General features: G+C 38.6%; 1 protein-coding gene across 8 annotated transcripts in view; it reads left to right on the forward strand.

Moving 5' to 3' along the window:
- EZH2 (enhancer of zeste 2 polycomb repressive complex 2 subunit) overlaps nucleotides 1-25205 on the forward strand; it is a 50779-nt gene extending 25574 nt beyond the window's left edge. For 5 of the 8 annotated variants that reach the window (XM_064419375.1, XM_064419384.1, XM_064419394.1 and 2 more), the window contains 16 exons: nucleotides 1306-1444; nucleotides 3639-3782; nucleotides 4358-4460; nucleotides 5059-5222; nucleotides 11746-11837; nucleotides 12768-13008; nucleotides 13441-13610; nucleotides 13991-14085; nucleotides 19545-19585; nucleotides 20744-20869; nucleotides 21230-21408; nucleotides 22272-22367; nucleotides 22988-23069; nucleotides 23841-23921; nucleotides 24035-24119; nucleotides 24875-25205. In XM_064419375.1, the coding sequence (XP_064275445.1) occupies nucleotides 1306-1444; nucleotides 3639-3782; nucleotides 4358-4460; nucleotides 5059-5222; nucleotides 11746-11837; nucleotides 12768-13008; nucleotides 13441-13610; nucleotides 13991-14085; nucleotides 19545-19585; nucleotides 20744-20869; nucleotides 21230-21408; nucleotides 22272-22367; nucleotides 22988-23069; nucleotides 23841-23921; nucleotides 24035-24119; nucleotides 24875-24935 (1899 nt within the window). In that variant the 3' untranslated portion in view covers nucleotides 24936-25205. The remainder of the gene's footprint in view (nucleotides 1-1305; nucleotides 1445-3638; nucleotides 3783-4357; nucleotides 4461-5058; nucleotides 5223-11745; nucleotides 11838-12767; nucleotides 13009-13440; nucleotides 13611-13990; nucleotides 14086-19544; nucleotides 19586-20743; nucleotides 20870-21229; nucleotides 21409-22271; nucleotides 22368-22987; nucleotides 23070-23840; nucleotides 23922-24034; nucleotides 24120-24874) is intronic. The other 3 variants (XM_064419364.1, XM_064419367.1, XM_064419361.1) reach the window with 2 other exon arrangements.
- Nucleotides 25206-27009: the final 1804 nt, after the last annotated feature.

Below are 27009 nucleotides of genomic sequence, written 5' to 3' on the forward strand. Positions count from 1 at the left end.
GGGAGGTGTTAATTTTAGAAGCATGCCAGCAAAATCTATTGCCAATTACCTTCCCTACTTTAGGTATTGGTAATAGGGCAGTAATAAGCTCCCCCAATAAAATAAATAGGAAGATAACTGCAAACTGAATTTGTCCTCAATGTACCTAAGTATCTCCAAAATCTTGCTGTAAAGTTTATTTAATTCAGGAGAGCTGTTGTCTTTTGTGGCCATAAACAAATGTAGTTCTATTGGAAAGCATCAAATTAGTGTAGTGAGAAATGTTTTCTGAGGGATATGAATGCCTTACATTAATAAGGCAATCAACCAACATATTTGTAACAGAATAGTAATTCTTGTGGAATAAAGGGAACTAAATCTTGAAATAGTCGCCCTACATAATGGTCATTCTCATACCTGAGTATGCCCTTTTTTCCAGATTAACTTCGCTGTGTGCAGAAGCCATAGCATTAGATTTCTGATATAGGTATTTGACTTTTGGAAAAACTTAGCTTATTGCAAATCTTTGTCACATCATTTTGTTTATGACCACCTTTCCTGACTAGTTATTTTGATGATAATTATTATGAAGTGGTTTAAACAACATTTTTTAAATCAGTATACATCGTTTTTTCACACCTTTTTCTCCTTGCTTTCAATTCAACAGTGTTTGGATATTTTGGATGGGTACAGAATCATGATCAGCAGGAAAGTTTTTTTTTTTTTTAACAATAGAAGGTTCTTTTGTACTGTTGGAAGATGCTGAGTATCCAGGTCCGTAAATTCTATTGATAAAACATGGGAGTATTAATGCATTTAGTCTATATGCAGTCAAAAAAAGGGACAGTGGAGTTCAGATTAAATTTTCAGGTATGTTTCTCTGTTTGCTCTTTAGACAACATTAATTTAGAGTCTTTTTGTAGCATATTTTCTTATCTCTGGCCAAACAATGAAAGGGTGGTTTCCATTGTGCTTTCCTACATTACTGTAAGAGAGAACCAAGAGAGGACAAATGAATTTACCAAATGCAGGCTTCCCAAAGCCAGATAACTTAATGAGTTTCCATATTAGAAACTTTGTGGAAACGCTCTGCTAACCTTAAGATTAGGAGCTACTTTTAATATTTTGAGCCAGCTACCAAGAATGCAAAAAATTGTTGAAAGTCATTGAGGGTTTTGTTTTTCTAGTTAATGGTAAATGTGCTAAAGCAGTGAAGCTAGTTAATTTACTGTTATAGGCAGAGTCCTGTAGATAGTGAAAAACAATGCAGAAATGGTCACTTGACAGCACAATTTAAAGTGGTTTGATTATCACTGTCGTTCCTAGGTAGAGGATGAAACTGTTTTACATAACATTCCGTATATGGGAGATGAAGTTCTTGACCAGGATGGTACCTTTATTGAAGAACTGATCAAGAATTATGATGGGAAGGTGCATGGAGACAGAGGTGAGCCCAAACACTCAGGTATACTAATCATTTCTTCCTATATAAATTATTGTTGTAGTATTGCTTAAGGCTTGATGTGTGATTGTTACAGTAGTATCTCTAGAACTTCTACATTGTGTAAACATTGGGTATAACAGGCTTCTTTATTTAAATGTATTGTTCTGCATTTTCATTAGGCTGAAAAGTTTTAGGCAGTAGTGTGGAGAAATTAAGCACGTTAACTTTTTCCTTATACCATACAGTGGTTCTTGGTATTCAATTTTGTGCTCAGAGCTTTGGAATATGATTATTGTGATGTGGTTACATGTCCTGCCTAGTAGAAAGTGGCAGGATGATTTATGCAAAACTCTGATAATGACAACATTTGCAAATGTGATGGTACAGAGTAACTTCTTGTAAGTTTGTGGGGTTTTATTTCCTTCCTTTCTTTAAGGAACTTGCTAGCTACTTAAAAACCCCCTCTCTGTAAATCAGCTTATAGAGCAAAGTTGTATCCTTCTGTTGGTATAGAAGTATTACATATACTTATTCTGAGGTGTAGTTTATCTGTTCTCCTGTGTGGGAGCTGGACTACCTGCAGTGTAATCTGTCCTTCACTTTGCTAAAGTCTCAGTGAAGTGGCAACTTCACTTGCTCTGGGGTTCCTCAGAACTGGCTTATACAAGCCTCAGCTTCCCTTGCAGAGGTTTCTCTTGACTACTGTGATTTCCCCTTCTCAGAGATATTTCCCACACACTCCACCCCTTCTCTCAAACAGAGAACAGCTTCTTAAAATTAATCATGTTCCTGTTAATGCTGACGCGTCTGAGAAAGAGAACCACACTTTTTTGAGTTCATCATGTACCATTCATGAAGGTTAAGCCTGTGATTCAGTAATAACTGCTACTCAGCCCTGCTAGACTTGTTCGTGTCCTCACTATAGCTGATGCCTTTGTATTTCATAAGAAACATGGAATGTTTTGTGCGCTTTGGCCTTTGGATATTTTTACACATTTACTGATTGCTGATTTCCCTGTCAGAAAACTGGTTATGTCAAAATGATGATGTTACTACTAAATGACTTCTATTATTAATTTATTATTAAAGGAGTTTAGCTTTAAAATTAATCCTGTTAGAGCATCCTGAGATGCATGTTTATGATGGTGATTACTGTTATTATGTTATTATATAAAATATCTTAGAAATAGACTTTTTTTAGTCTCCCAATAATTTGTGCTGTGTGAATGTAATTAAATGTAAATACTGTGGGAATCTGTAATCCAGAGGCATTCCCATGTAAGAGTCAGAATTCTAAACTTGCTCTGTAATTTCACTTTTGGGAGATAATTTGTACTAACCTATGGGTGTATATTAAGAGTCTGTTTAAAACATCCAAGTGGTATTTTCATTGTCTATGTAGTAATAAAAGTCTTATTTTCTGTCAAGTTATTTTGACGTGCAAACCTAGTCCAGGTTCAAAAGGACAGTAATAAGCACTACAGTTCCCACATAGTTCATGTTTTCTTTTGGTTTTTCTTTTTTTTGAAAAATAGTCTCTTGCTAGTACTAGCTGTGGTTTTTCCTTTGTGCAGAAATGCCTTATTGTTTAATTTGTTTTGCCATCTGAATGACACAGCAGAATATAAAGTGATAAATAGATATATGCAGGATATAATCTAATAAATAGATATATAAAATTCAGTTTTTTCTCTTGAATTTTTTGTATATGATGTGCTCTTTTTTTATCACCCAGCCAGTGGGGTCTATTATGGGAAGTAGATGCTAGGGAACGATCAACCAAAAATCTCTCTGCAGATTCCTTAGCTGCCTAAGGATTGGTTTATAGACTATTAGCGTGCATTTCCAGACTGGCTTAACCCTAACCATGTTGGGACTGGGATTCTGGCATAAAATCTTTTAAATAATGTAGCTGGTAGTATTTTTTTATCTTACAAGGAAGAGAGATTTATATATGTACATAGCACATGGAGTTGGGAAAAAAATTGTGGGAATTTTTCTTCTTTCATTCCCTATTGTTAGTCTATGAAATGAATAATGAGCTTTTTAAACTGTTCTTGGTTTATACACTGCTGTTTAAGAGGGGAAAACTACAAAATTACTTTTCATAAATGACAGTATTTGCCTTAGTTTAATTAAAGTGTAGAGAGGATTAAAAATACCTCATATATACCTTGTGTTTTTTTTATTCACTCCCAATTTTGCCGGATTTCAGAATGTGGATTTATCAATGATGAAATATTTGTTGAGTTGGTCAATGCCCTTGGTCAATATAGTGATGATGAAGATGATGATGATGGAGATGACAATCCTGATGAAAGAGATGACAAGCAAAAAGATCGGGAAGGTAACAGGATGGGTATGTCTATTTGCAGACTTTAAAAATTAAACAAATGTTTTGTTTAACCACTTAATAAATTTGTTCAGACCCATCTTCCTATGTGATAGTTTTCAGGTCTAAAGTAGGTCTAAATAATTTTCATAATTTCCTTTGTCATTTAGTTCAATGTTGAGAACACCATGAGAGGCACTTTTGCCCATTTTTGTTAATTGGCATACTGAGGCAGTCACATGCACCAAAAATCAGTCAGGTGTCTGTCTAATAAATGCTTTGGTACTCCTCAGAAAATGATGTATCATTATTCTAAAGCAGGCAGAGTTCTGAATTTCCATCTCCATCTGCTGGTGAAATAATGATCTATCTGAATTTTATTAGTAGGTTTTTCTCATCAGGAAAGATTACTTAACACAGTTAAAATTGTAAGTGATTTGGAAATAAAAATTTTTACTTTTTTTTTACATTAGAATTTTGGCAAACACCCCCTTCTCTGAACACCTTCTTGAGGTAGCAAAGGAGCGGAAATATGGTGGTTTTTTGGTTGTTTTTTTTTTTTTTTTTTTTTTTTTTTTCAAAATTTTTTTCTTCCTTGACAGAGAAAGAAACCCACCCACCTCGGAGATTTCCTTCTGACAAAATATTTGAAGCCATTTCCTCAATGTTTCCAGACAAGGGTACAGCAGAAGAATTGAAAGAGAAGTAAGAATGTATTTCTTAGAGTATATTGCTGTGTTGCTTTATGAAACAAAGATCCCTCTATAAAATAAATCCTTCGTTAAATATTGGTTGATTAGGAATGGTTCCCCTTGCAGCTAGTTCTGTGGCATTTGTGTAACTTCCGCAAGTGACATTTAAAGGGATTTGGCTCTTTTCCCCAAGTCAAACAATACAGAAATGTTTATTAGCCTTCCCTTTAAAATACTGAAAAGTGGGTTCTTATATGTGTCTAATAATCTGTTATTTTTTGAGGTGTTAAAATAAAAGCTATTGGTAAAAAAAAATCTTATATCCTTTTTGGATGATACCATGATGCTCATACTACTCCTTTTTAATGATACTATGTACTAGGTCGTGATGGTCTTGAAAACAAATGCATTATTTCCTAGTTGATTTGTATCAATGAGTATGGAATGAATAACTTGTCATGTCACTAGTAGATTGGCCTTTTCAGCTGACACATAAATTTCTTAGTTTTTTTTTTTTAAGTTGTCATTGAAAATGCAGAGTGGTACTGGAATAAAACCCACTTTTATTAAAAAAAAATTCAATAAATAATTTCTATTATTTTGCTTTAAAGATACAAAGAACTGACTGAGCAGCAGCTTCCTGGAGCTCTTCCTCCTGAGTGCACACCGAATATAGATGGACCAAATGCTAAATCTGTTCAGAGGGAGCAAAGCCTGCACTCCTTTCACACACTCTTCTGTAGGCGCTGTTTTAAATACGATTGCTTCTTACATCGTAAGTACAATTAAAGTGTGCTTGTAAACGTCTTACTGTTTTTTGTAAGTCAGGAGACTTAAAAGTACCATAAGATTCAATGCAGAAGGAAGGAAAGAGAAGAAAAAATAAAAGCAGGAATATCTCTAAAGTTTATGAAAACAGCTCGCACATGTTGACATTATTTTGCAGTGGAAACTATACCTCAGAAAAACGAATGCACCTGTGTGGGTAGTTTGTTATTCTTTTTGCATTTAGGACTTTGTATAGAATTCCTGACTCCAGGAGCAATCTGTAACATCACTTCTCTTTTTATATAGTCTGCAAGAAAACTACATTGTTTTCTACTATTGTTTATGTGTTACACTTTTTCAGTTTGTGCATGGAGAATGGGATATATTTTTCCATAAAAAATCCTGGTTATTCATCAAACTTGCTTCGTTTTCCTCTAGGGAGAATGAACACTCATGAACAGTTTTTTATTCTGCTATGTTGCTTTCTAGCCACATTAATTGTACTTGGTTATTTGAACAATAGTTTCAGAGAGTTGAGTTTTAGAAATTGTGATGTCCTTTCCCCTGAACTGCTTTTATGTTGCCCCATTGTTTTGGGCCAACGAGCTGACAAGAGCTTAGCAGTGATGTTGGCTTTCACTTGCAAAGTGTGAAGAGATTCTGAAGTGCTACTTGAGACAGTTATTCTGGACAGAGAATTAAATATAAAGGGGAAACTAACAGCCAAATATGAAGTGGTTTCAGCTTGTAGCAGTGTACTGTGGTGCCCTCTATACCAAATTAATTTTCGCTTTTTAATGACTGAGCTGTTCATTTGCATGTTCCACTGTGAGTGCGCATGCATGTTCATTTGGGAATCCTTGTGCTTTGTCAGCAGCTCCTCATCCGACACACATGCAATCTGCCTGTGTTTGTACTCCACACTGAAGGCTTTGCACAGTGCTGCTGCTTTTTATTATCCCTTGGTTGCCCTTCAGTTTGAGGAGGAATTGGAGTTGTTCTCAGATGGTGGGGAGAGGGGAAGCTTTTCATGTTCCTGGTTCCTTTAGTACTTGGGCATTTTGGAGTTAGGTCTGTTAGTTTCACTTTCTCCTTATATTCTGTTGCCAGGCCTTGCTAGAAAATGCAAAATAAAAAAAAATAAAAGGAAGCTGTTACTTCTCCATAATGTTCAGGAACAGTAAGTTTCTGGAGTAAGCTGTTGCCTTGACCAGCCAGCTTCAACACAGTGTGTTCTGTGAAGCTGTAGGTCTTGTGCTGTCTTAGTTGCCTGGATGCTCGTTCTAAGAAGTGCTGTGTGCAGCCCTAGTCTGTGGGACAGGGTTGTATGCTGATTGTTAGCAATTGGTTTATCTGGCAGGGGTTTTAGGAGTACTTGACGTTCTCAATAGTCTAGCAGAAAGATTGGGGGCCAATTTTGATTAATTCAACAAAATGGCATTGTCTGGACATAGTGAGGACAGGCTTACTGTAGCGGCACCTCTGAAGACTTGAGATATTTCTGCTGCAGTGATTTTAGGCATTTTTCTCAATGATTTTATAAACTTACAGTTTTCCAGTGGAGTTGGTTGCTCTTCTAAAACACAAATATATTTGCCTTTCATGGCCATTTTTGCAGACTGATAGAAGTCCAACTGAAAGGTTTTGCTGACTACCTGTTGGGTATCTGCTGCTTTACCAGATCACAGTTCTGAGGCACCAGTTCTGAGAGACTTTTTTTATAAAAGTGCTGTGAAGAATGGGTTCACAGTCTTGGACTTTCTGACATGTTCTTGGGTTGCAAGTTCAGGCAGTGAGGATGTCCAGAGCCATGTCACTGCTTGAAAGACTTCAGTTCTCATACCAGCAGCATCCTTTAAGCCAAAAGCACTGTGCCTCCCTTCTCTGTATTCATAATCTTAAGAACAAAGACAAAGTGATTATACTAAAAGATTACCTAAGTTCTTCTTGCTGGTGACTTTTGATATGTCCTGTAAGCAAGTTGGAGTTCTTTCCAAAGTGGTGTATGTCCAAGGCTTTATTTAAACTGTGTCTCCTACTTAAAAGTGACCAAACTTGAAATCATCCCTTCAGAATTTCAGGACCAGCCATGACAGAAAGAGGGATGCATAGCACTTTCACTGTGGAAGCATTCAGGACTTACGTTTGTGTCAGATGGAGGGTGCAATGGCTGGCTATGACAGTGCTCTTTGTGACAGCCTGTGCAGCTCATTCCTTGTCACTGATGATAATGTATTGGATACGTAATCACCACAAGGAGATCTCTTGGCCTTCGCTGTGTGGGCTCAGTGCTGGACCCTGAATGTAGTAAACTGATGCTTCAGTTGCCACTCCCTGAAATCATACCCAGATTCCACTGCAACAATGACTGCTCACTGCTTTGGATGCATTGCTTCCTTTTCTTTTTGTCTGTAGTTACACCAAGGAAAGGGGATTGTTTTCTGTTTGTGTGTCTGTCTGTCTGTCTGCGTGTCTGTCTAGAGCACGGAATCTTTTTGTTAAAAACTGAGAGAGTCAGTTGTTTGGCCTCTTTGTTTTCTGTGAAATTTTAAGACTGCTGGTCAAAATTCACCCAGCTCATTGCTTGGAATAAGTAGCTCATTAAAAAAAAAAGTTAAAAAGAATGCTTTGGTTATTGGAAGGGTGCAGTAGCAATTTTCAGCGTCTCTGCAACAATTTAACTTTTATTGCATTTCGACAGTTGCCTCAATGTTCTGTTTCATGCACTTGCCAAGTGCTGTGGGATGATGTCCTGGCTTCTGCAGATGACATTTTTGATGAATTACTTTGGTAATGTGGTGGGCTACAGTGATCACGTTGGTACTTTGAAAGGTGTAAATCTCTGGAGAAGGCATAGAGAACTAAAAAAAAAAAAAAAAAAAATCCAGGAATTCTATTAGGTCTGCATTTGCTTTTTGTATTTCCCCCTCTTAGATTCCATTTTTGTTAAGTTTAGCCTTATTTTGTGGAGTTTCCAATCTTTGTTCTAGAACATTTGAGTTAAATATAGGAAAAGTTATCATTAGATTTTTAACGTGTCAAGTCCCCTTGACGACCTGGCAATCCCTTTATGTGCAGGTGATGACATAACTGAAAAAACTTGTGTACCGACTTCATTTGCTGACAGCAAGGAATTATGCCTAAATGTCTGGACTAACAAAGAATTTAGAAGAAGGAAAAATATCAGGTAGGGAGAATTTCCCAAATAGCTTGACTATGAAGCAAATGTACATTTCAGGCTAAACTGTTGCCTGTGTACTTTCACATTATGGAAAATGAGAGTTGAGCCCATTGGGGATGAGACAGATAATAAATCTTGAAGACAGAAAACATGCTCAGGGATACCATGTTAGAATGATTTCTCTTAAGGAAATCATTAAAGAAATACAGATTTTAGGGGTTTAGGAAATTCTACCAAGTTTTTTGTGATTTTTCTTTTGAAAAAGATTACTACTGATATTTAAAAAATTCATAATACAGCTATACAAATAGTTTTATTCTTATCCTGGGTCCTTTCTTTATAACAAGTCTTCCCAAAAAAATACTTTGCAATAGAGGTGGTAGATTTTTACTGTAGTTGTCTTTACTGTAACATGTTGGGTGTTATTTAAATAGTTGAACACAAGAGGATCCTAATTTTAAGTATCAGATGTAGCCTGGTTTTGAGGTCTCAAGAGTCTAAAAATAACAAAGGTTGGTTTGTTTCATTATATTACAAGTTAATTTCTTAATTTTATAAAGGAAAACAGTTTTTTTTTTTTTTAAATACTCATTTTAGGACCTTGCACAAATGAATTTGAGAGAGAAATGATTGCATCTTCAAGTGATATGTAGAAAGAATACCTTTGATTTCTGTACATTGCAGCAATCTGGTATAGATCATGGCTTGCAAACGCCTTAGTGTTCTTTTGCCTTGCTGAAAAATTATTTTCCTTCTGGTATGAAGAGAAGGTAAAACAGTTAAGTGGAAAAAATCTTGAATGAAATGGTATACTGTGCAAATTTGAAGATGCAGTATTGAAAAACATGGGAGTTTTCCCCCCTGCTTTTGGGTAAAGGACTCCCATCATCTCATTGTTTCTTAGAAGATGGAAAAAGGTGAAATAACTTGGTATTAAATTGCATGGTTTCTTACTGTAACAAAGTGTAACATATTTTATCTACAGAGTATATGAACACTTGAAGGATAGGTGAAACATGAGAAGTGGTGTAGCAATAAAAGCTTTTAACTAAATCTAGGGGATGAAAGAGCACTAATGGCAACAATATACATAAATTACATTCCTATACTCGCTTGTAAATAATTTTTACATATCTATATGCCCATATATAGCAAATTAAAGCTTTTTTGTGTTTCCACATTTATAAAATATAATGTATTTGTCTGGAGAAAGGAGTGCAATATTTACTTATTGTTACTTTTATTTTGTTTATGCCATTTTAAGAAAGCCTTGGAAGAGTACATTGCTTTCCTGGGGGGCTCCCATCTGCTGCTGTTGTTAATACAGGCACAATATTATAGAATTTATTATTTGATTTTTCAACTGACCCTCTTTTATGGGAGGGAAACATGAAGTGTTTCCAAGGTTCCAAGATGGAACTGGTCACCCTCCCCACTGCTGCCAAAACAGGTGTTTGCAGAGCTATGCTGTAAACCAGACCACTGAAATGAAGTTTGCTTTTAAAAGCTTGTCTGGGAAGAATGAGCTCTGCCCACATGCTTTAACAGGGAAGGAAGAGCATTTAAAAAGTTGAGTCTTCAAAGCTTAGTGGACAGAGAAAGAGAAGCCTCGAGCATGATCTAGGAATAAAATGACTAGGAAATGGCTTAATGAAGGAGATGTGTGAAGTGGTGGTGTGGAACAGCCCTTTTAGATTAATATGGGTAGGAGGGGAGGGATTTCTGCTTTAATTTTGAGCATATTAGCACTTTTTATGCACTGAATTTTTACCTTCACTGTAAGTTAAAGTTATCCAACCACAGGTGTGGAGCTGTGGTAAAACTACAGCATAAGTGCTTCTGCATAGCCTGGAAATTGCACATTTTAAGTTGAGCATCTTTTCTGGGCCTTTGTGGAGCATTAGCAAACAGACAGCTAGCACTGAGTACTCTCTACTTTTTTAAATTTCAGTCAATTCTTCTTTTCTGTTCCTTGCAGTTCTGTATGCCACTGTTAACACATTTAGAGGGAAAAAGTATTTATTGATATCTATCTCTCTCTCTCTCTAAAAAACAAAGTATTTTTTCCTTGAGCACAGATGAGTTGTTTTTAAAAGGACAATTGCAGAAAACTAATGCTAGTATCTCAAAAAGCTCCTAATATAATGTGAGAGCTTGAATGTATGAGTTGTGGTGAGCGTCTAGTGGCAGGTTTTCCAGGCTTCAGAAAAGCTCTGTAGGGGGTACAGAGGAGTTCCCAAGACTTCCAGAAAACTGCGAAAAGTCAGTCTCCCTGAAAACACTCTGCTGGGAGACAGGGAATGCCCGGGAGGAGAGCTGGCTCTGGCAAAGAGAGTGGGTAGGAAACTCTGCCCTCCTGTTATCAAGGTGCTCGTGTTGCATGTGTGACATCCCAGTTCTGCTCCTTTCTGAGTCACTGTTCTGCAGCTTTGTCAGAGCTGTACAGAGTTCCTCAGATACAGCACCAGACGCTTCTCTGCGAGGTGCAGAGACTTGGCTCACTTATCCAGAGTGACTGTGCAATGCTAACTTGTTTTTACCCTGCAGCTGGGATACAGGAACTGAATTCTTAAATCCTGTCAGTTTAGCTGGAGTGCTGATAAACTAATAGAGCAAAAATCCTTTTGTGTCCTTCTCACTGATGAAAATGTGAAGTGGGTCCTATTACCTTTCCAAAGTGTGCACAGGGTCAGATTTTTTGGCAAGATAGAAATTTAACAACTGAATCTTACACATTGAAGAGATGGTCATTAATAGGAGAAGCACTGGATAATTCTGTTTAACATGACAGCAAAGTAAAGTCTGTTCTTTTGTTGGAAAGGGTGATACACCAAATCTTCCTTGATACATGAAACAAATGTGATGATTGCCTTTGTTGATGTAAAAGGGCATAATTGCTTTCAAGTGGAAAAGGATAGGTTTACATTTGATGTAAGGAAGACATTCTTCACCATGAGGGAAGTGAGACACTGGAACTGTTTGCCCAGAGAAGCTGTGGCTGCCTCATCCCTGACAATGTTCAAGGCCAGGCTAGATGGGGTTTAATCAGCCTGGTCTAGTGGAAGGTGTCCCTGCCCATGGCAGACAGGAGTTGATTTTTAAGGTCCCTTCCAGCCCAAACCATTCCATGATATATGAAACTTACCTATGTGCTGTCTCTGTGTATTTAAGTGGTAAGTCATATGTCACTAAATGGGGTTTATTTTATTATTTATTTACTCCATTTGTTAGTATTTTATTCTGGTTTTAGTAAAGTCTTGGTAACCTCATGTTTTGGGTACAGTTTGAGGTTATATATTTAACATATTTTTATATGAAAACTTAAAAACGTGATGTTTTGATTCAACAGCATTCCATGCAACTCCCAATACTTATAAGCGAAAGAATACAGAAACAGCATTAGATAATAAGCCTTGTGGACCTCACTGTTATCAACATTTGGTAAGATAATTTTATATGTCACAATTCACTGAGTGCTAGTGCTGGCTGCATTGTCGGGGGATACTTAAACTAAGGACATGCTGGATCTAGGATACTGCATCTGCTTGTGGGTCATTTGCAGTCAAGTCTGCTGCTGCGAGAGAAAAAGTTTAACTTTCAGTCATCTTGAGTAGGAATACTTGTAGATGTAGCCTGAGATATTTGTAGAGAAGAAATATTACTGTCCCCTAATAATGGCGTTGCTGCTATTCTGTCCAATCTAGTCAAGAAACTGCAGACTTCACTCTCTTGTGTATCACAACTAAAAATTATAAAGGTTTTTTTAGTTTGCCAAAGGCTGATTGCATATGGGACTTGTGCTCTTAAGAAGCAATAGGATGGAAATTAATAAAGTGAAATATTTAATAATATAATTTCAAATATTTCTCATAATTCCCCTAAATGTTTTGGTATGGGAAACTATGCAATTTTCCCATCTTAAAACTTGCTACACTTTATCATACCCCTTTTCACTAGAAAACAAGTTACCAATGCTTGCATTTTAAAAAATGCAGAACACATATTGTGTAAGTGCCATGTGCAAGAAGAGTTCTCATATTTTTATGGGTGTTTTCTGTGGGAAATTCTAATTTATTTCTGTCATCTGGGAAAACAGAAATTTACTACTGAATTATTTTTCTCTTGGCAGCCAAAGTAAAAGGTGAACTGAAATACTGACATGAGTACTTTGAAAGTGTAGATTTTTTTCACGGTAGCATCAAAAGTGCTCGTGGTCACGGTTGGAGTTATATATTAGTTAACTGGAACTTGGTGCAGGTGATTATTTTGTAGAACAGTGGGAAGTTACTCGGGATGCGAGCAGAAGGTGTTCTCCCACAAGTGGAAGCACGTCTCCGCTCGTGTGCCGTAACCGCGATGTTTTGTGTTCAGGAGGGCGCGAAGGAGTTTGCGGCCGCCCTGACGGCGGAGCGCATCAAGACCCCGCCGAAGCGCCCCGGCGGCCGCCGGAGGGGCCGGCTGCCCAACAACACCAGCCGGCCCAGCACGCCCACCATCAACGTCCTGGAGTCAAAGGACACCGACAGCGACCGAGAGGCTGGCGCCGAGACCGGCGGGGAGAACAACGATAAAGAGGAAGAAGAGAAGAAAGATGAAACATCCAGTTCCTCTGGTAAGGCTGGGCAGTGCTGCTTCGCTCAATGAGCTGCGGTGCTTGAGAGGATGAACAAAACCAAAACCACAAAAAAACCAACGCAACAGAAACAACAAGTCAAGCCATTTGTAATCCTAGAAAATTCATGCTGTTTCTAATCCTTGAAAATGTGTGTTTGGAATGTGTGGAACACGTACATGGAGTGAAAAGACAGAATAATAATATGAGTTGAATTAAACTGTAAGAGAATGTCTGTGTTGTCTCAATTTACATGTTGGTCATTAATTTGAGTAGCTGCTGTTAGCTTCTGTAAGAGGCATCTGAAGAGTGTTTCTTTCTTCTGGCTCTTAGGAAACAACAAAAAACCCGGGATATTTTTTAACTGCAGTTAATCATAATGCGAAGGGCAAAGTAAATTTTGATATGTAGCCTTACTCTCATTTATTACAGAAGCAAATTCTAGGTGTCAAACACCAATAAAGATGAAGCCAAATATTGAGCCTCCAGAGAACGTGGAATGGAGTGGTGCAGAAGCTTCAATGTTTAGAGTTCTTATTGGCACCTACTATGACAACTTCTGTGCAATTGCCAGACTGATTGGGACCAAAACGTGCAGACAGGTAAGAAGGGAAGCTACTTGCTAAGGGTCATAGCAATTTACTTTTTAAAGCTAAAGTATACAAATACTAGTATAGATTGCTAAAAGGGAAAAGTAATTAATTTTCTTGGTTTTCCCAAGAATGCTATGGTCCAGAATTCATACCACAAATACATAGAAGTTAGTTTTAAAACTGTTTTTAAGTTAAATTTTCAGGAGGTTTAAATTAGAGTGTCAGTTCTTAAATGGCAAAAATAATCAACTTTAAATGTATTGAAAAGAGACTATGACTGGATATAATCTGTAAGTTGTTGGTTGGAGGAAATCATACTAACTTAGAATATGAGCAACTTTGTACTAGTGAGAGATTTATCGTGGATGTGTTATGGTATCTCTTGTTAGGTGTATGAGTTTAGAGTAAAGGAATCTAGTATTATTGCACCAGTCCCTGCTGAAGATGTTGATACTCCTCCCAGAAAGAAGAAAAGGAAACACAGGTAAATCTGTTACTAAATACCCTTAGCATAACAATAAATTGGAGATACAGGGGATCAGAACAGAAAGTGTTCTGGAGGAAAAGTTGTGCAACTCTACTTTTGCTTCCAAAACCAAAAGTTGCAGCAATAAAACAAAATGGTGTTTTAGTTTCAGACAAAATGTTACTGCATTGACAACTATAACCTTCCTCTTCTCTTTCCCTTTCCTTTCTTTTTAATCTCTTTAACAGCCAGGGTCTTGTAGGTGTATTGATGCAAGCAGTCAAAACCCTGTTTAGATTAGAAATCATCTATGCAGCTTGTTGCAACAAGATAGTGTGGTATAATTATTTTTTTACAGTGATAAACATTAAATTCAGAAGTGTGTCAATAGGATTGAGTAATGATTATATGTTTTTTAATGATGAAGTGCATTCTAGCAAGCTTCAGATAGCAAGTTAGTAGATTGCCTTCTTCTTTAGGAGAAACTATTCCTTTGTAGCACCCCAGTTTCATTAGCATCTAGAACACCAAGTAAAGAACCAGGTTAACATGTTGTTATTTGAAGTGAAGCTGCAATGAAGAACAGATGATTATTTGACACAATTTCTGTTAAAATTGCAAAACTTGGTGGTTACTGTCTATCAGTGAAATGCATTTTTCTTTGAGAATCCTGAGGTTTGGAGAATGCACCTCTGCATTGATTATTTTTATTCTGAGAGATAAGAACATAGGAGACTAAAAGCTGACTGAAAATTAGCAAAAACATTTCTTTAGCAAGCAATAAGTACACTTTTTCCCATATAATTTCCCTTATTTTTATTCCCTTTAACTTCCCTTATTTTCCCTCAAGTTTGTCCTTGCTGTTCTTCTCCCATCAATCCTTCTTGCTTCTGTCTTTGCTTGCCTACTTATTATTTCCAGGCCTAGTGAAATTCCTGAACTGGTTCAAAGATCCTGTTGACGTGGAGCAGAATATTTTTGCTTTGTAGCATAGAAGCAGGCAATGTGAGCTGGGAAAAGACTGAGTGAGCATCTGGAAAAGATTTTGTTCTCAGCAAGAGCTATTGATTTTAATGCTCTTGGCACAGTTTTCAAGTGTTTGGGCATTTGGTGGGCTTGGCTGTTTAAATTTAGGTTATTAGCCATGGTGCAAGTTTGGAATATGTAGTTGAGAATTAGCTTGCTGTCAGATTCACAGAAATTGCTGTAAAAATGGTGCCACTACATCTACTTAAAAGAGCAGCTAAAAGGTTCAAATATATTTTTGCAGCTGAAATGGATTGTATGATTATCAGGCTGATGTTGTTTTGGAAGAATTCTCAGAATTTTTTTTTAGTTTTGAAGTTGTTTTTTTTTTCCCCAAGTCAATGAAAGCACACTCTATTGCATGGAGTTTATTTGCTTTCTTATTAGTTGCCAATATAAAAACTTTATTGGTAGCAATTTAGTTTTGAAATGCCCTTTAATTCTTTAAACTCTCATTGAAGGAAGGAGATAATTTTACGACTATAATGTCCCAGAATATGTGGCAATCATGCTGTCTCCATTCTTCTATGGCAGTAGCCTTTTTAAAATGGAAAGCAGTTTAGCCTGCCTACATCCTCCTGTAACTTGAGCACTCTGAAGTTCTCCCACAATCAGAAATTGGGACAACCATCTGAAAATCTTCCTCTGTTTCTTACCTTTCTTTTAGTTGAATTTACTCACTCTTAGGGTAAATCCAGTCCTAGAGCCAGGAAGGCCCTTCCTTTCCTTTTGCCCTTTTCCATTGCAGGGCTCTTACTGTCTGCAGGTTTTCCATGTGTGTATGTGGCTTTGAGCTAAGGCAGCGTCACCAGAGAGAAAAGCAGCAGCAAAAAGCTGGCCTCTTGTAACCTAGTTGAGAGCAGATAAAGTCTTTTCTTGCAAGACTTTGCCTATTTCCCATATTATCTTGGTGCCCATTGGACATACTGAGCAACTAGCTGACAAGACTGCACCCCTCTTGGATAATGAAATGTCTTGTCTCCCTCCTTCCTGTGTCATTTTTGTTAAGGTAGCTGTAATAAGGCTGATCAGTGGGAGAAGACAACTTCTAATATAATTGCTTTTTGGAGAACCAGTAAGTGTCAGAGCCCGGCCTTTGTATCAGATTAACCTGTTATTTTGAGAAAACTCTGTCTTGAGGAGAAGTGAGTACTTTGCATAGAAGCCAGTAAAAAACCTGCGTATATATTTTTCTTCCATTGCTGGGAGCTGAGTTCAATTTGCTTTAACTAATCAGCATTTCTTCCTCTATTTTGGTACTGATTTTAAGGCCATCTAAAGCTGCTGCTTTATTATTTTGGTTTTCCTCTTCTCCCTCATCCCCTCTTCAGAGGCCACTTAGTAATTTTATTTGAAAATATTTTTCCCCCCCACTTTCTCATTTTCCTCCTCCTTCTGCTGGACTGCTGTTCACTGCATGTGTTTGAATAGCTTATATAGTTCTGCCAAGAGTTCAGGATACCTTTTTGTAGGGATTTAAAGTCTCACTGTTATCAGACAAAAGGTGCAGCTGAGGCATTGGCACGGATATTCTTATGTGGTACCTGGTTGGAACGCTGAGTCTTGGAGTGGTGGGGAGGCTGTGGATAAGATGATCTGGGAGACTGAAGTCTTTGAGTGATGCCAGAAAATCAAACACTGCAAAGACTCAACTACATATTTGACATAATTGGCATGTATTTTGAATTTTTAGTGCTCTTTCTGATAGCAGAATATCCCTGTGCAAAGCAAGAAATGCTGGAGCAGCTGCTTCCAAAGAGTGTTTTTAGTGCTGGTTGGCTGACACTGCTGCTGCCTAAAACCACTGGCAAAGTTTAGAAGTCTAGTAAGTTGTTAGGAAAGAAAACAATATCTTTGACAGCCGCTGTCTTGATGCTTCTGGAAACACTTGTTTTCTAAGCTGGCATCTCCTGCAGATGCCAGCAACCAGATAGTTGCTTTCTCAGCTTTGTCTTTTCCTTGCCTTTGCTTTCTGCTGCATGGGACCAGGTCTTGCCTTTTGCTTCTGTTTGGGATGGCAGATTTATATAGGGCAGATACAAAAATGACACTCTGCCTTTAGTATAGTGCTTGCTCAGGCTCCAGCTTTGTGCACTAACTGGGGGAACTTGAGCATTTTGTGGCAGGTTTTGGAAGTTAAAGGCAGTGAATGTACTCTTGGATTGTGGCAGTCAAAACTCCCGTTGAGCTGGTCAGTGTTGTCTTGTGTAATTTCCCAGAGTTCCTGCTGCCACTGTGTGTCTCCAGCCCCCCTCTCCCTCCTGTGACACCAATCTCTCCAGAAGAGGGGCAGAGCAGATGGATACCTTTTCCATTGTGACTGCCACCTGTAGTTTTCCTTCTGCTTTGACTTGTTGCTACTGATGCTTTGTTGATGTGTATGCACATTTGTGTGCATTATGATAATGCTTACCTTAGGAGAAAAAATGAAGCTGCTAATTGCTAATGAAAGAGTATTTTAAGAAGTCTGGCCACAGAATGCTTTTAAAGTTTGCTGTGCTAATAGGTACTTATTATCTTGGGGTGGCAGACAAGTTTCTGTGAAAGACTTGTTCAAAAATATGGTATGTTACATTTTCCAAACACCAGGTAGACAAGAAAGAGAGTAGTTTGGTGTGCATTAGAGTAATTTAGTCAAAATTGCACTCCTTTCAGGCATTTGGGAAGTGTCTTCTTGCAGAGTCAATGTCTCATAATTCATAAATATATGTTGGTAGCCTTTTATTCTGGAGTGAATAACTCTTAATAGGAATGTCATCTATTATAGTACTCTGTGATTCTGGGCTTCTTTCTTCCTCTCAGCCGTAGTTACTTGGACAAGTTTGCCTTTGTATGTTTCTAACTTGTATGGGCTTCTTCAGTGCTTGTAAGAAAATTGGTTATTGAGTTAAATCTCATAGTAATGCTTTAGAAGGGCAATTTTATAGAGAATCTTATTTATCTGAAGCTGTTGGAGGGCGCTGCACACCATTTAGTTGAAGTAAAACCTGCTATGCTTTTATGAAAGAAGTAGCAGCTAAAAAGTCCTATTTAAGCAGTTACAGTGGGAACTATTTTTTCAGAGTGCAAACTTCTGAGGAGTGTTGTGTTCGCTGAAAGGCAGAATAGCTTTTGTAGGTGTTCTGTGCTGGGAAGCTTCTAGTACCTGTGCTCATGAGTGTTTTGGGCAGCTCAGTAAATCTGCAGAGAAAGTGAGGTTGTTTGATGCAGCTGGCAATGTATTATTTGGCCAGGGAATGAGGCTTCTCCCATATTGTCTTCATGTTGTTACATGATATACTAAGGAAGTCCCAGAAGTATAAACTTTGCAAATCCTTAGTCTAATTTTTTTGTTATGTGTGTTCACTAAAATACAAGCAGTAACTAAAATGCATCTAATTGAAGAAAAAATAAAACAACTGATTTCTCCTTTAATTTTAAGGCTACTGAAATTAAAAGTCTGGTTTTCCTTTTGGTACTAAAGGTCCAGACAGCTTGATTGTTTCTGACACACCATTTATGGAATAGCTGACATTCCCTGGCCAAAGAGCTTGCAATCTGAAATGGACACAAAATGAAGGGGTAAATGTAATTTGAAGAACTTTCAAGTATAGTGAATTATGTTATGCTAACCAAAAGCCATGTTACTCTTAAAAAAAAAAAAAAAAACACAGGAAAACAATAAACACAAACAATAAAATCTACCACACAACAAGAACACCACTTCTGGCAAAGGGTGTACTTGGCTGAGCTTCCTGAGAAAGGGGACACTGGAGGAAAACTGTAAGGACATAAGAGAAAGGAGTGTAGGCTTTGAAGCAGAAGGGGAAAGGCTCAGTGCAGCACCACCAACCAGGACACCTGAGGAAAAGTGTCCAGCCAGAAGGAATACTGAGGTCCCATCAGTGTGGCTGTGCCAGGCAGACACTGTCTCCTCTCAAGTACTTGGAGCTCCTCAGGTGAAGGGTAGGACCTGGCTGTGATTTGTAGGTGACAACCAGAGTGGTGCTGGGGCCAAGTCCTGTGCAGCAAACAGCTGTCCCATTTTGATCCCCTTGTTCAGGCATGACCCTCCAGATCTGCAGCTTTGTATCCTTCCCTCGCTGCTGCTCCTGCCTGCCAGAAGCAGCTCCAGCAGCCTGCTCTTGGCAGGGCTTCCTTCAAGGGCATCTGAATTTAAGCATCTCTAGGCTGGGCTGGGTGGGGACTGCTCGTCTGTGCAATCCTGGGACTAGAGGAATGGTGTGGGGAGCGGGGGGAGCAGCCTGCAGAGCTCTGATCTTGTCAAGCCCTAGACTGGGACAGGGTGGTTCTGCTGCAGCCCCTCTGACTCGTGTGCAGTTAGCAGGTGTTCACATCTCCAGAAACTTTCCCATCTTAAGTCAAGTGTGGGTGCAAGATGCAGCTGCCTTTCCCAGCCCACTGCAGGAGGAGTTCCTGTCAACCTTCTTGTTTGTTTTGTGTTTTTGCAGGTTGTGGGCTGCTCATTGCAGAAAGATACAGCTGAAAAAGGGTTAGCATCTTTCCATTCAATTTATGTCCTGAACTTTTAAAGATTCTACTATTGCTTTTTTTTTATTGTTGTTTTGGTTGTTTGTGGGGAGGGCTGGTTATTTGGTTTTTTTTTAAGGTTAGGCCATTGTGTATGTTCCGTGAGGAGCTAGAAAATTTAGGGGCATGAAAACTAAAAATGTAAACTCTCGCTTACACGTATTGTAGGGACAAAAGGTACTCTTTGGTTTAAATAGCTGGAAGAGCTCTGTATAATTCCATAAAAAGGAAAGAAGGCTGAGTTTACTGTCTTTCCAGTATGGCTTCATTGAAGCACAGGTAAAAATGGTATTAAGGATAGGAGCTGCATTAAGAAGTGTCTTTTTTTTTTTTTTTTGTAAGCCAGCTTAATTTAGAAGTAGTTCTCTAAAAAGTTGCTGAGAGTAGTTGGGACTTCTAGCAATATAAATAATTGATCAGTTTGTCTCTCTCATTTTTTGTTGCTGATTGCTAACTTGAGCATTTTTACAAATTCACAAATTCAGGCAAACCCAAAACATGCTCAGGAGTATTAATAGCAAATATAATTTATATAGCAACAAATTCTCCTAGCTGATGTATTGGTAAAGCTCTAGATTTGTCCCTGGTAGCTCCTTTTTTGCTTAGAAGACTTCAGCATTGTCTGTACTGGAAAATTGACTTGGGAAAGCACAGTGGTATAGTAATAATAATAATGGGATTACATTGCCAGTGTTACTTGTTTGAAAGTTGACTGTTGTTCCACATTAAAAATTGCTTTCAGTATTTCAGCAAATTTACTTTGCTGAATAATACCAGTGCTATTCCAAAACATGTTCAGACAGGAAATTATACCATTGTAGTTTCGTTTCTCAGTTTTCCACGTAAACAGCTTTCAGCTCTGAATACTCAAAGCAGCTGAGCAATGGCAGAACGAGGTGCACTAGGAAGGCAGCTAATGGTGTAAAACACCTCACTAAGGTTACATTTCTGCTTTTGTGTCTTTTGGGTTTTTAATCCACTTGTGGGTTTGGGATTTTTGTTCATGTTTGGGCTTTCTTAGTTAAATGACTGAAAGGGAATTTTTGCCTTAGAGTGAAGGGAACTGTATATTGTTTGTTTGCATCATTCAACTTTACAAAATGTTGCTATTTTTATTCAGATGGGTCATCGAATCACGTTTACAACTATCAGCCATGTGATCACCCACGTCAGCCTTGTGATAGCTCATGCCCATGTGTAATTGCTCAAAACTTCTGTGAGAAGTTTTGTCAGTGCAGCTCAGAATGTAAGTAAAACATTTAAAAGTTATATATAAATTTCTCTCACTGTCCCACCACTGAGCTCTGTACTACCAGTCTGTCTGTGGTGCAGGCAGTTACAGGAGCAGCAAATTCTGTGAGCATGTTCAGTTTAATTTGGCCCTTGTAACTGGCCATTGCATAAAGTCAGAAGCAGCCTTCAGACCTAAAATTGAGAAAGAGTTATTAAAATCAGGGAAGGAAAGAATTTGCAGTACTCCTGAATGTCCTATGCAGATATCAGTGGCTGTGTTAAATATTCTGATATGCTATAATCTGCACAGTCTTAATTTTACTCTGTATTTTTTCATACTTGCTGTTTTTCTATTCCACACATTCCTTTGTAGGCCAAAATCGTTTTCCTGGGTGTCGTTGTAAAGCACAATGCAACACCAAGCAGTGCCCCTGTTACCTGGCTGTGCGTGAGTGTGATCCTGACCTCTGCCTGACTTGTGGAGCAGCTGACCACTGGGACAGCAAAAATGTTTCTTGCAAGAACTGCAGCATTCAGAGAGGATCCAAAAAAGTATGTCCAGAGTTAGACAACTGCATGTCTGTTGCCTGGGTTTTGAGGTGTTCTTATATTTTCAAGCCAGAGAATGGAATTTCTTTGCCTTCATACTGTCAAACTGGAAAACAAAAAAAAAACCACAAACCAAACTAAACAGCAAGGAAGGGAGTTGTCACTTGTTAGCTTGATCATGTGCTGCTGTTAAGTCTGTCTACATTTTGTCATGTACCAATCAGTGTTTTCTGTGCATCAAGGCAGCAGAATATCTCCTTTTCCCCATTCAGGCTTTGTTTCTTAATTGCAAATAGGCTGCCATTTTAAAGAGCTCAGCAGTCTTTCCCCAGATCAGCATAAAGAAGTTTATCTCAGAGCCTAGAAGCTGTTTCTTTCTTCAGTTGTTGATTCTAATGTGTAAACTTGTATACAGTCTACTAAAGTCTTGAAAGCCCATTCAGTTCTGGCAAATAAAACAATAAATCAGTAAACCAAAGTTTATTTCTACTCTGGAACATTTTCTCACAAAATAGTTGATTACTGAGCTAGTGTGGAGTGGGATCCTGTCTGCAGACCTTTTGAGGTTGAAGTCTTCAGTAAATGAATTTTTATGTAACCCCCTCATTTCAAGGTGTCTTGAGCTGGTTAAACTAAAATTTTTAGTAGTTTTCAAATACTTGGTCATTTTTCTTTTACATACATCTTCTCATCCACAAGCTGTAATTTTAGTGTGTGTTTGATCATTAGAAGACTCTGGATTTGTCTGCACTCCTGGAGTTCCAACATACGCATTTCACTCAGTGATAGAAAACAAAATGGAAAAAAACCCTGAACTCAAATCTAAGCCAGGCATATCAAAACTTCTTGGTTTTTCTATTCCACAGCACTTACTATTGGCACCTTCAGATGTGGCAGGCTGGGGAATTTTTATCAAAGATCCTGTACAGAAGAATGAATTCATCTCTGAATACTGTGGTGAGGTAAGGATGGAGAACACTGGATATGAGCTTAGTTGGTGAAGTTATGCATTGACAGGGACCAACCATGGGTGCCATTGTCTGTAACCTGGTGCCACGTTCAGACAGAGCCATGTGGCTGACTCAGTGTCACAGGCTGTATCTCCAGGCACAGGCTCAGACCCCAGGAGCGACACAATTGAAGTGTCACAAAAATTTTGAAACTGATTCTTGTGAGAAAAAGAGGCTGGAATGTTCTTTTTGTCTTAGATGGAATTTCAGTTCAGACATGCTTGGAATTTGGTGGCAAATTATTTAGTATAGTACTGAAAGTCAGTAGGAGCTTTCACTAATCTGTAGCAATAAAACCCTGAGTACAGTACACAGTTCTGATTTTGAGAGGAGAAGCAATTCTTGCTTTTCTTCTGCTCTGAAACAGTTTATTTATGCTAAAAGCAAAGCATGGATGTTTGGTAAGTGCAGAATGCTTGCTAAAAACAACACTTTGTTTGGGAATGCTTTGAATCCCGGAGAATAAAAAAACTCCCATCTGTCTTTCAAAAGGCTGGGGGGGTTGACATTAAGCTGCTGTGGTTACACAATGGAGGAGTGCTTCTCTTTTTTACAAGTGGTGTTTCTTTCAGATTATTTCTCAGGATGAGGCAGACAGAAGAGGAAAAGTGTATGACAAATACATGTGCAGCTTTCTGTTTAACTTGAATAATGGTATGTATTATGGTATGCATAATGGTATGCATTAGTTGCAACCCTTGGCAGCATAAGTAAAATATGTATGCTTAGCATTTTGTTCAGCCCTGTTCTTCTGCAGACAGCAGGTAACAATGAGAATTTTTTTCCACACATCTTTCCTTGTCAGTGTGTGGATTCATCCCGTTGATAGTTAGTCTTTGGGGTTTTTTCTCTAAATGTAGCTAGATGTAGTGATGGAGCCTGTTGCACAAGCAACTGTACAAGAGGAGTAGAATTTCATGGAGTAAAATTGTGTGCGGACATTAAGTAGACTAAAGAATGTAAAAAGCTTGCCAGGTGTTGTCTGAAGTAATGTTACTGAATTAAATCAGCAGTAGGTTATGATGGTGTGGTGTTGGGGGGGAAAAAGCCACTTTTGGTGACTGCTGCCACTTGAAAAGAAAAATACAGACTGCACTGTGTCAAGCATAAAATACTATAAAATAGTTGATATGAGGAAAAAAACCCCTGCTGCTTTATGTCAGTGTTGACTCAGCATATTTATGGAGCTTGTCCTTGTGGAATGGAGAAACTTCAATGAGAAGCTAAGGTGGTGCCACTGTGGCAGGAGGTAAAGGAAAAGCAGAGTGTGGAACAGCAGAGTTCAGCTGTTGTAGGGTGGTGGGTGAGCTCTTCCATGGGGGAAGCTGTACAGTTATCTTCATCTACTAAGATCCAAGCACACTAGGTATGAAACTCGGCCCATCCAACATTTGTGGGTTTTGTTGGTTTTTTCTGTCCCCTTAGATTTTGTGGTTGATGCAACACGCAAGGGCAACAAAATTAGATTTGCAAACCATTCAGTAAATCCCAACTGCTATGCAAAAGGTAAGTTTCACATTTACTTGCTTTTCATCAATGTATGAAATACTGAGAGATATTTCTCTTAAGATGCATTTTATCAGTATTTGTACTAACATACCTGATTTCTTTTAAAACAGTTATGATGGTTAATGGTGATCACAGAATAGGAATATTTGCTAAAAGAGCCATTCAGACTGGTGAAGAACTGTTCTTTGACTACAGGTGGGTAGATGGGTTTCAGATGGGATTAGCTTTCAGTATCTCTGCAGCTCAGAGTTAATTCCTGTGCCTGCCTGGCCCCTGCAAGCCTCAGGTCTCAGCAGCTGAGAAGCAGCACCCCCCACACTGGTTTTGTTAAGCCAGGTGCCATAGCAGGACTGATTTGAGCAATGCAGCTGGCTAAGAGCCTGCAAACTTGGAAAAGCAGCTTGTATAGAGCAAACTGTAGTGACAAATGGGGACAGACTTTCTCTGGCTGGGTTACCTTGGTAGCAGTACAAGTTAACTCCCCCATCATTCAGAAATAGGCAAGAATTTCAGAGAATGAAATTTCAGAATTACTACAGACAAATGTTTGTTAAGAATGTGTCCTTACTGTCCTCTACAATCTTACTTGGCAAAAAGTAGGCTGTCCAGTGGCAATACTGTGTAGGTCATCCTGGAGAAATGCAGTTGCTGTTCAGTACTGAAAATGAACTTCAGGACTCTGAGATTCAAGGTGAAAAAGTATGGAATTTTAGTGATTCATCTCCTCTTGATCAAACACCTCTGAAAGTAGTTTCTTGAGTGGGTCAGGAGTGTTAGGCACCTGCAAATTCACACAAGGAAGAAACACCTCAGTTGGTGAGGAAATGATGGGAAATCTAAGTATGAGAGTATTCCAGGCTGGGGTGCCATTCTGTCAGAAAAATGAAGCTGAAATGTTCCATGATACTGTTTTTTTTTGTGATTGTGTGTTTTTCTTTTTTTAATTTCAGATATAGCCAAGCTGATGCCCTTAAGTATGTGGGCATTGAAAGAGAAATGGAAATCCCTTGACACCAGCTACCTCTTCTTTTAAACAAACAGCTGCCTTATCTTCAGGAATTTCTAGTACTGTGGGCAATTTTAGAAAAATACAAATGATGCAATTTGAAATTCTGTATTTGCAAAGTACTGTAACAGTAATTTATAGTAACAAATTTTAAAAAAAACCAACTTTTTATTGCCTTCTCACCAGCTGCAAAGTGTTTTGTACCTATGAACTTTTGCAATAATGTGGTGTGGTACATTTTTCAACCTTGAATAAAGGATACTTGAACTTCTTCATTTTTACTGGAATTGAGTTGGAATTTTGTGTCAGCCCCTTGAGAAAGCAATGTGAACTTAACCTGTAACTTCTGTGCAAAGGCAGATCCGTACTTGTCTCCTGTTGCTTTGGGTCACGTTTAAGATCAGGGTGAAGATGGAAACAGTGTAGATGGCAGTCAGGTGATTGTGGTGCTGCTGTGCCTCAGTGAAACAGGTGTGCTCTTGCAGCTTCTCAGCTCCCTTGGATGCAGCTACATCCATGTCCTCTGGAGTAATGGCTGCAGCCCAGAAACTCCTGCAATTGCCGGACTAGCTGTGATTTCCGTGACAAACGCTACTTTCAAGACAAAGCTGTGGTAAAAGGTGCCCTTGCTGTGGCTTCTCTGAAGCACCAAACTGAATGACAAATACAACAGTAACTACACCTATATTAAAAACTGAAGAGATGCAGAAGAGAAGTGCAAAGTTTTCCTTCAGAAACATTTAGACAGCAGGTAGATGTCTGTACAGGGCTACCACATTTATTTTTTACTTGCTGGTGGATGTGGACTCTGCAGCCTTTTGTGAAGTAGAACACAATGCTCTGGTCAAACCAGCTGGAAGGGGAGGGTAGGCACAGGGTACCATTACTGCAGAACTGAGTCCATGATATCCTGTCCATGGTGACCAGTTACCTACTGCACTGAGGGGGCTCCAAGCCTGGGCCTGAGTTCAGCTCTTCTGCTTCCACACTCCATGTACAGCAGGCAGCTGCCACATTCCCTCCACTGTGGTGGTGGCCCAAGTAAGAATTAAGAGTTCATGAGGAAAAGAACAGTCCAAAAGTATAAACCTGATTTTCTCCCTCCTCAGGTAGAGCACAGCTCCTGGTCCAAAGGAGGCACAGTACATAAAGCACTGCTTTAACCAACCAAGGGCTTTGAAAGGAAGCTCAGAGCAGGTGATTCCTGGCCTTCCAATTAAGAAAGGAGTTCAGGCTGCTTCTTTGTTAGCATAGCACATACATCCTGCTAAAGAAATCTATTACCCCTGAACTTTCTGCAAGAAGGGTTTACAAAAACAAAACAGCATCTTAGGAAAAAAAAAATTAAGAGGCATCATTAGGTCCCCCATTCTAAATTTCCAAAAGCAACTTTGAGGAGCAAGATGCTTTTATTACCCCTAATGGCAGTCTTTAGCTCTTTCAGAACAGAAATAGGAAGTGTACAAAATCTCAAGTGCAGATGACACCCCTCCCTTCTAGTAGTTCATTTTTTTTTTAACCCAGAGTTCAACTGTAACCATTTCCCTCAAGAGAGAAACATTAGCAACACAAAACCTGGCTCCTTTCCTCCAAGAAGAAACACTGAACAAAATCACAGTTTGTATAAAGGGTAAAATGGCTACAGAAGTTAAGTTCTTTTCAGGATCAAGATTAGAAAATATAGATTACCAATAGTGAGACCTGTGAGGGTGGCAGCATTTTGCTCGTAGCATATAGAAAGCCAATAGTCATTTCATAAAATGTGAGAAGAATGGAATGAAGCCTGGTCACTCAAGGTATGTGTAGTAACACTTTTAAAGTATTTTAATTCCCATCACAGGTTGCATTTAATGGGAATTGTTCTTCAGGAACACACTCCAATTTCTGCTCCAGTCAAAGAAATGGGCAGCCTAAACCTCCTTTATTCTAGGCAGCATTTATGCAAGTGTCATGCACTTTATAGGACAATGAGCAATATTAAAACCAGCTCCAAGTTCAGATGACCAAGCCTTGCCATATATTCTGAGCATTTTCTGTTCTGCATGTCTTGTGAAATCATCACAATTTCCTTTTATTTTC

The sequence above is a fragment of the Passer domesticus genome, chromosome 1, assembly GCF_036417665.1.
Source record: "Passer domesticus isolate bPasDom1 chromosome 1, bPasDom1.hap1, whole genome shotgun sequence".
NCBI lineage: Eukaryota > Metazoa > Chordata > Aves > Passeriformes > Passeridae > Passer > Passer domesticus.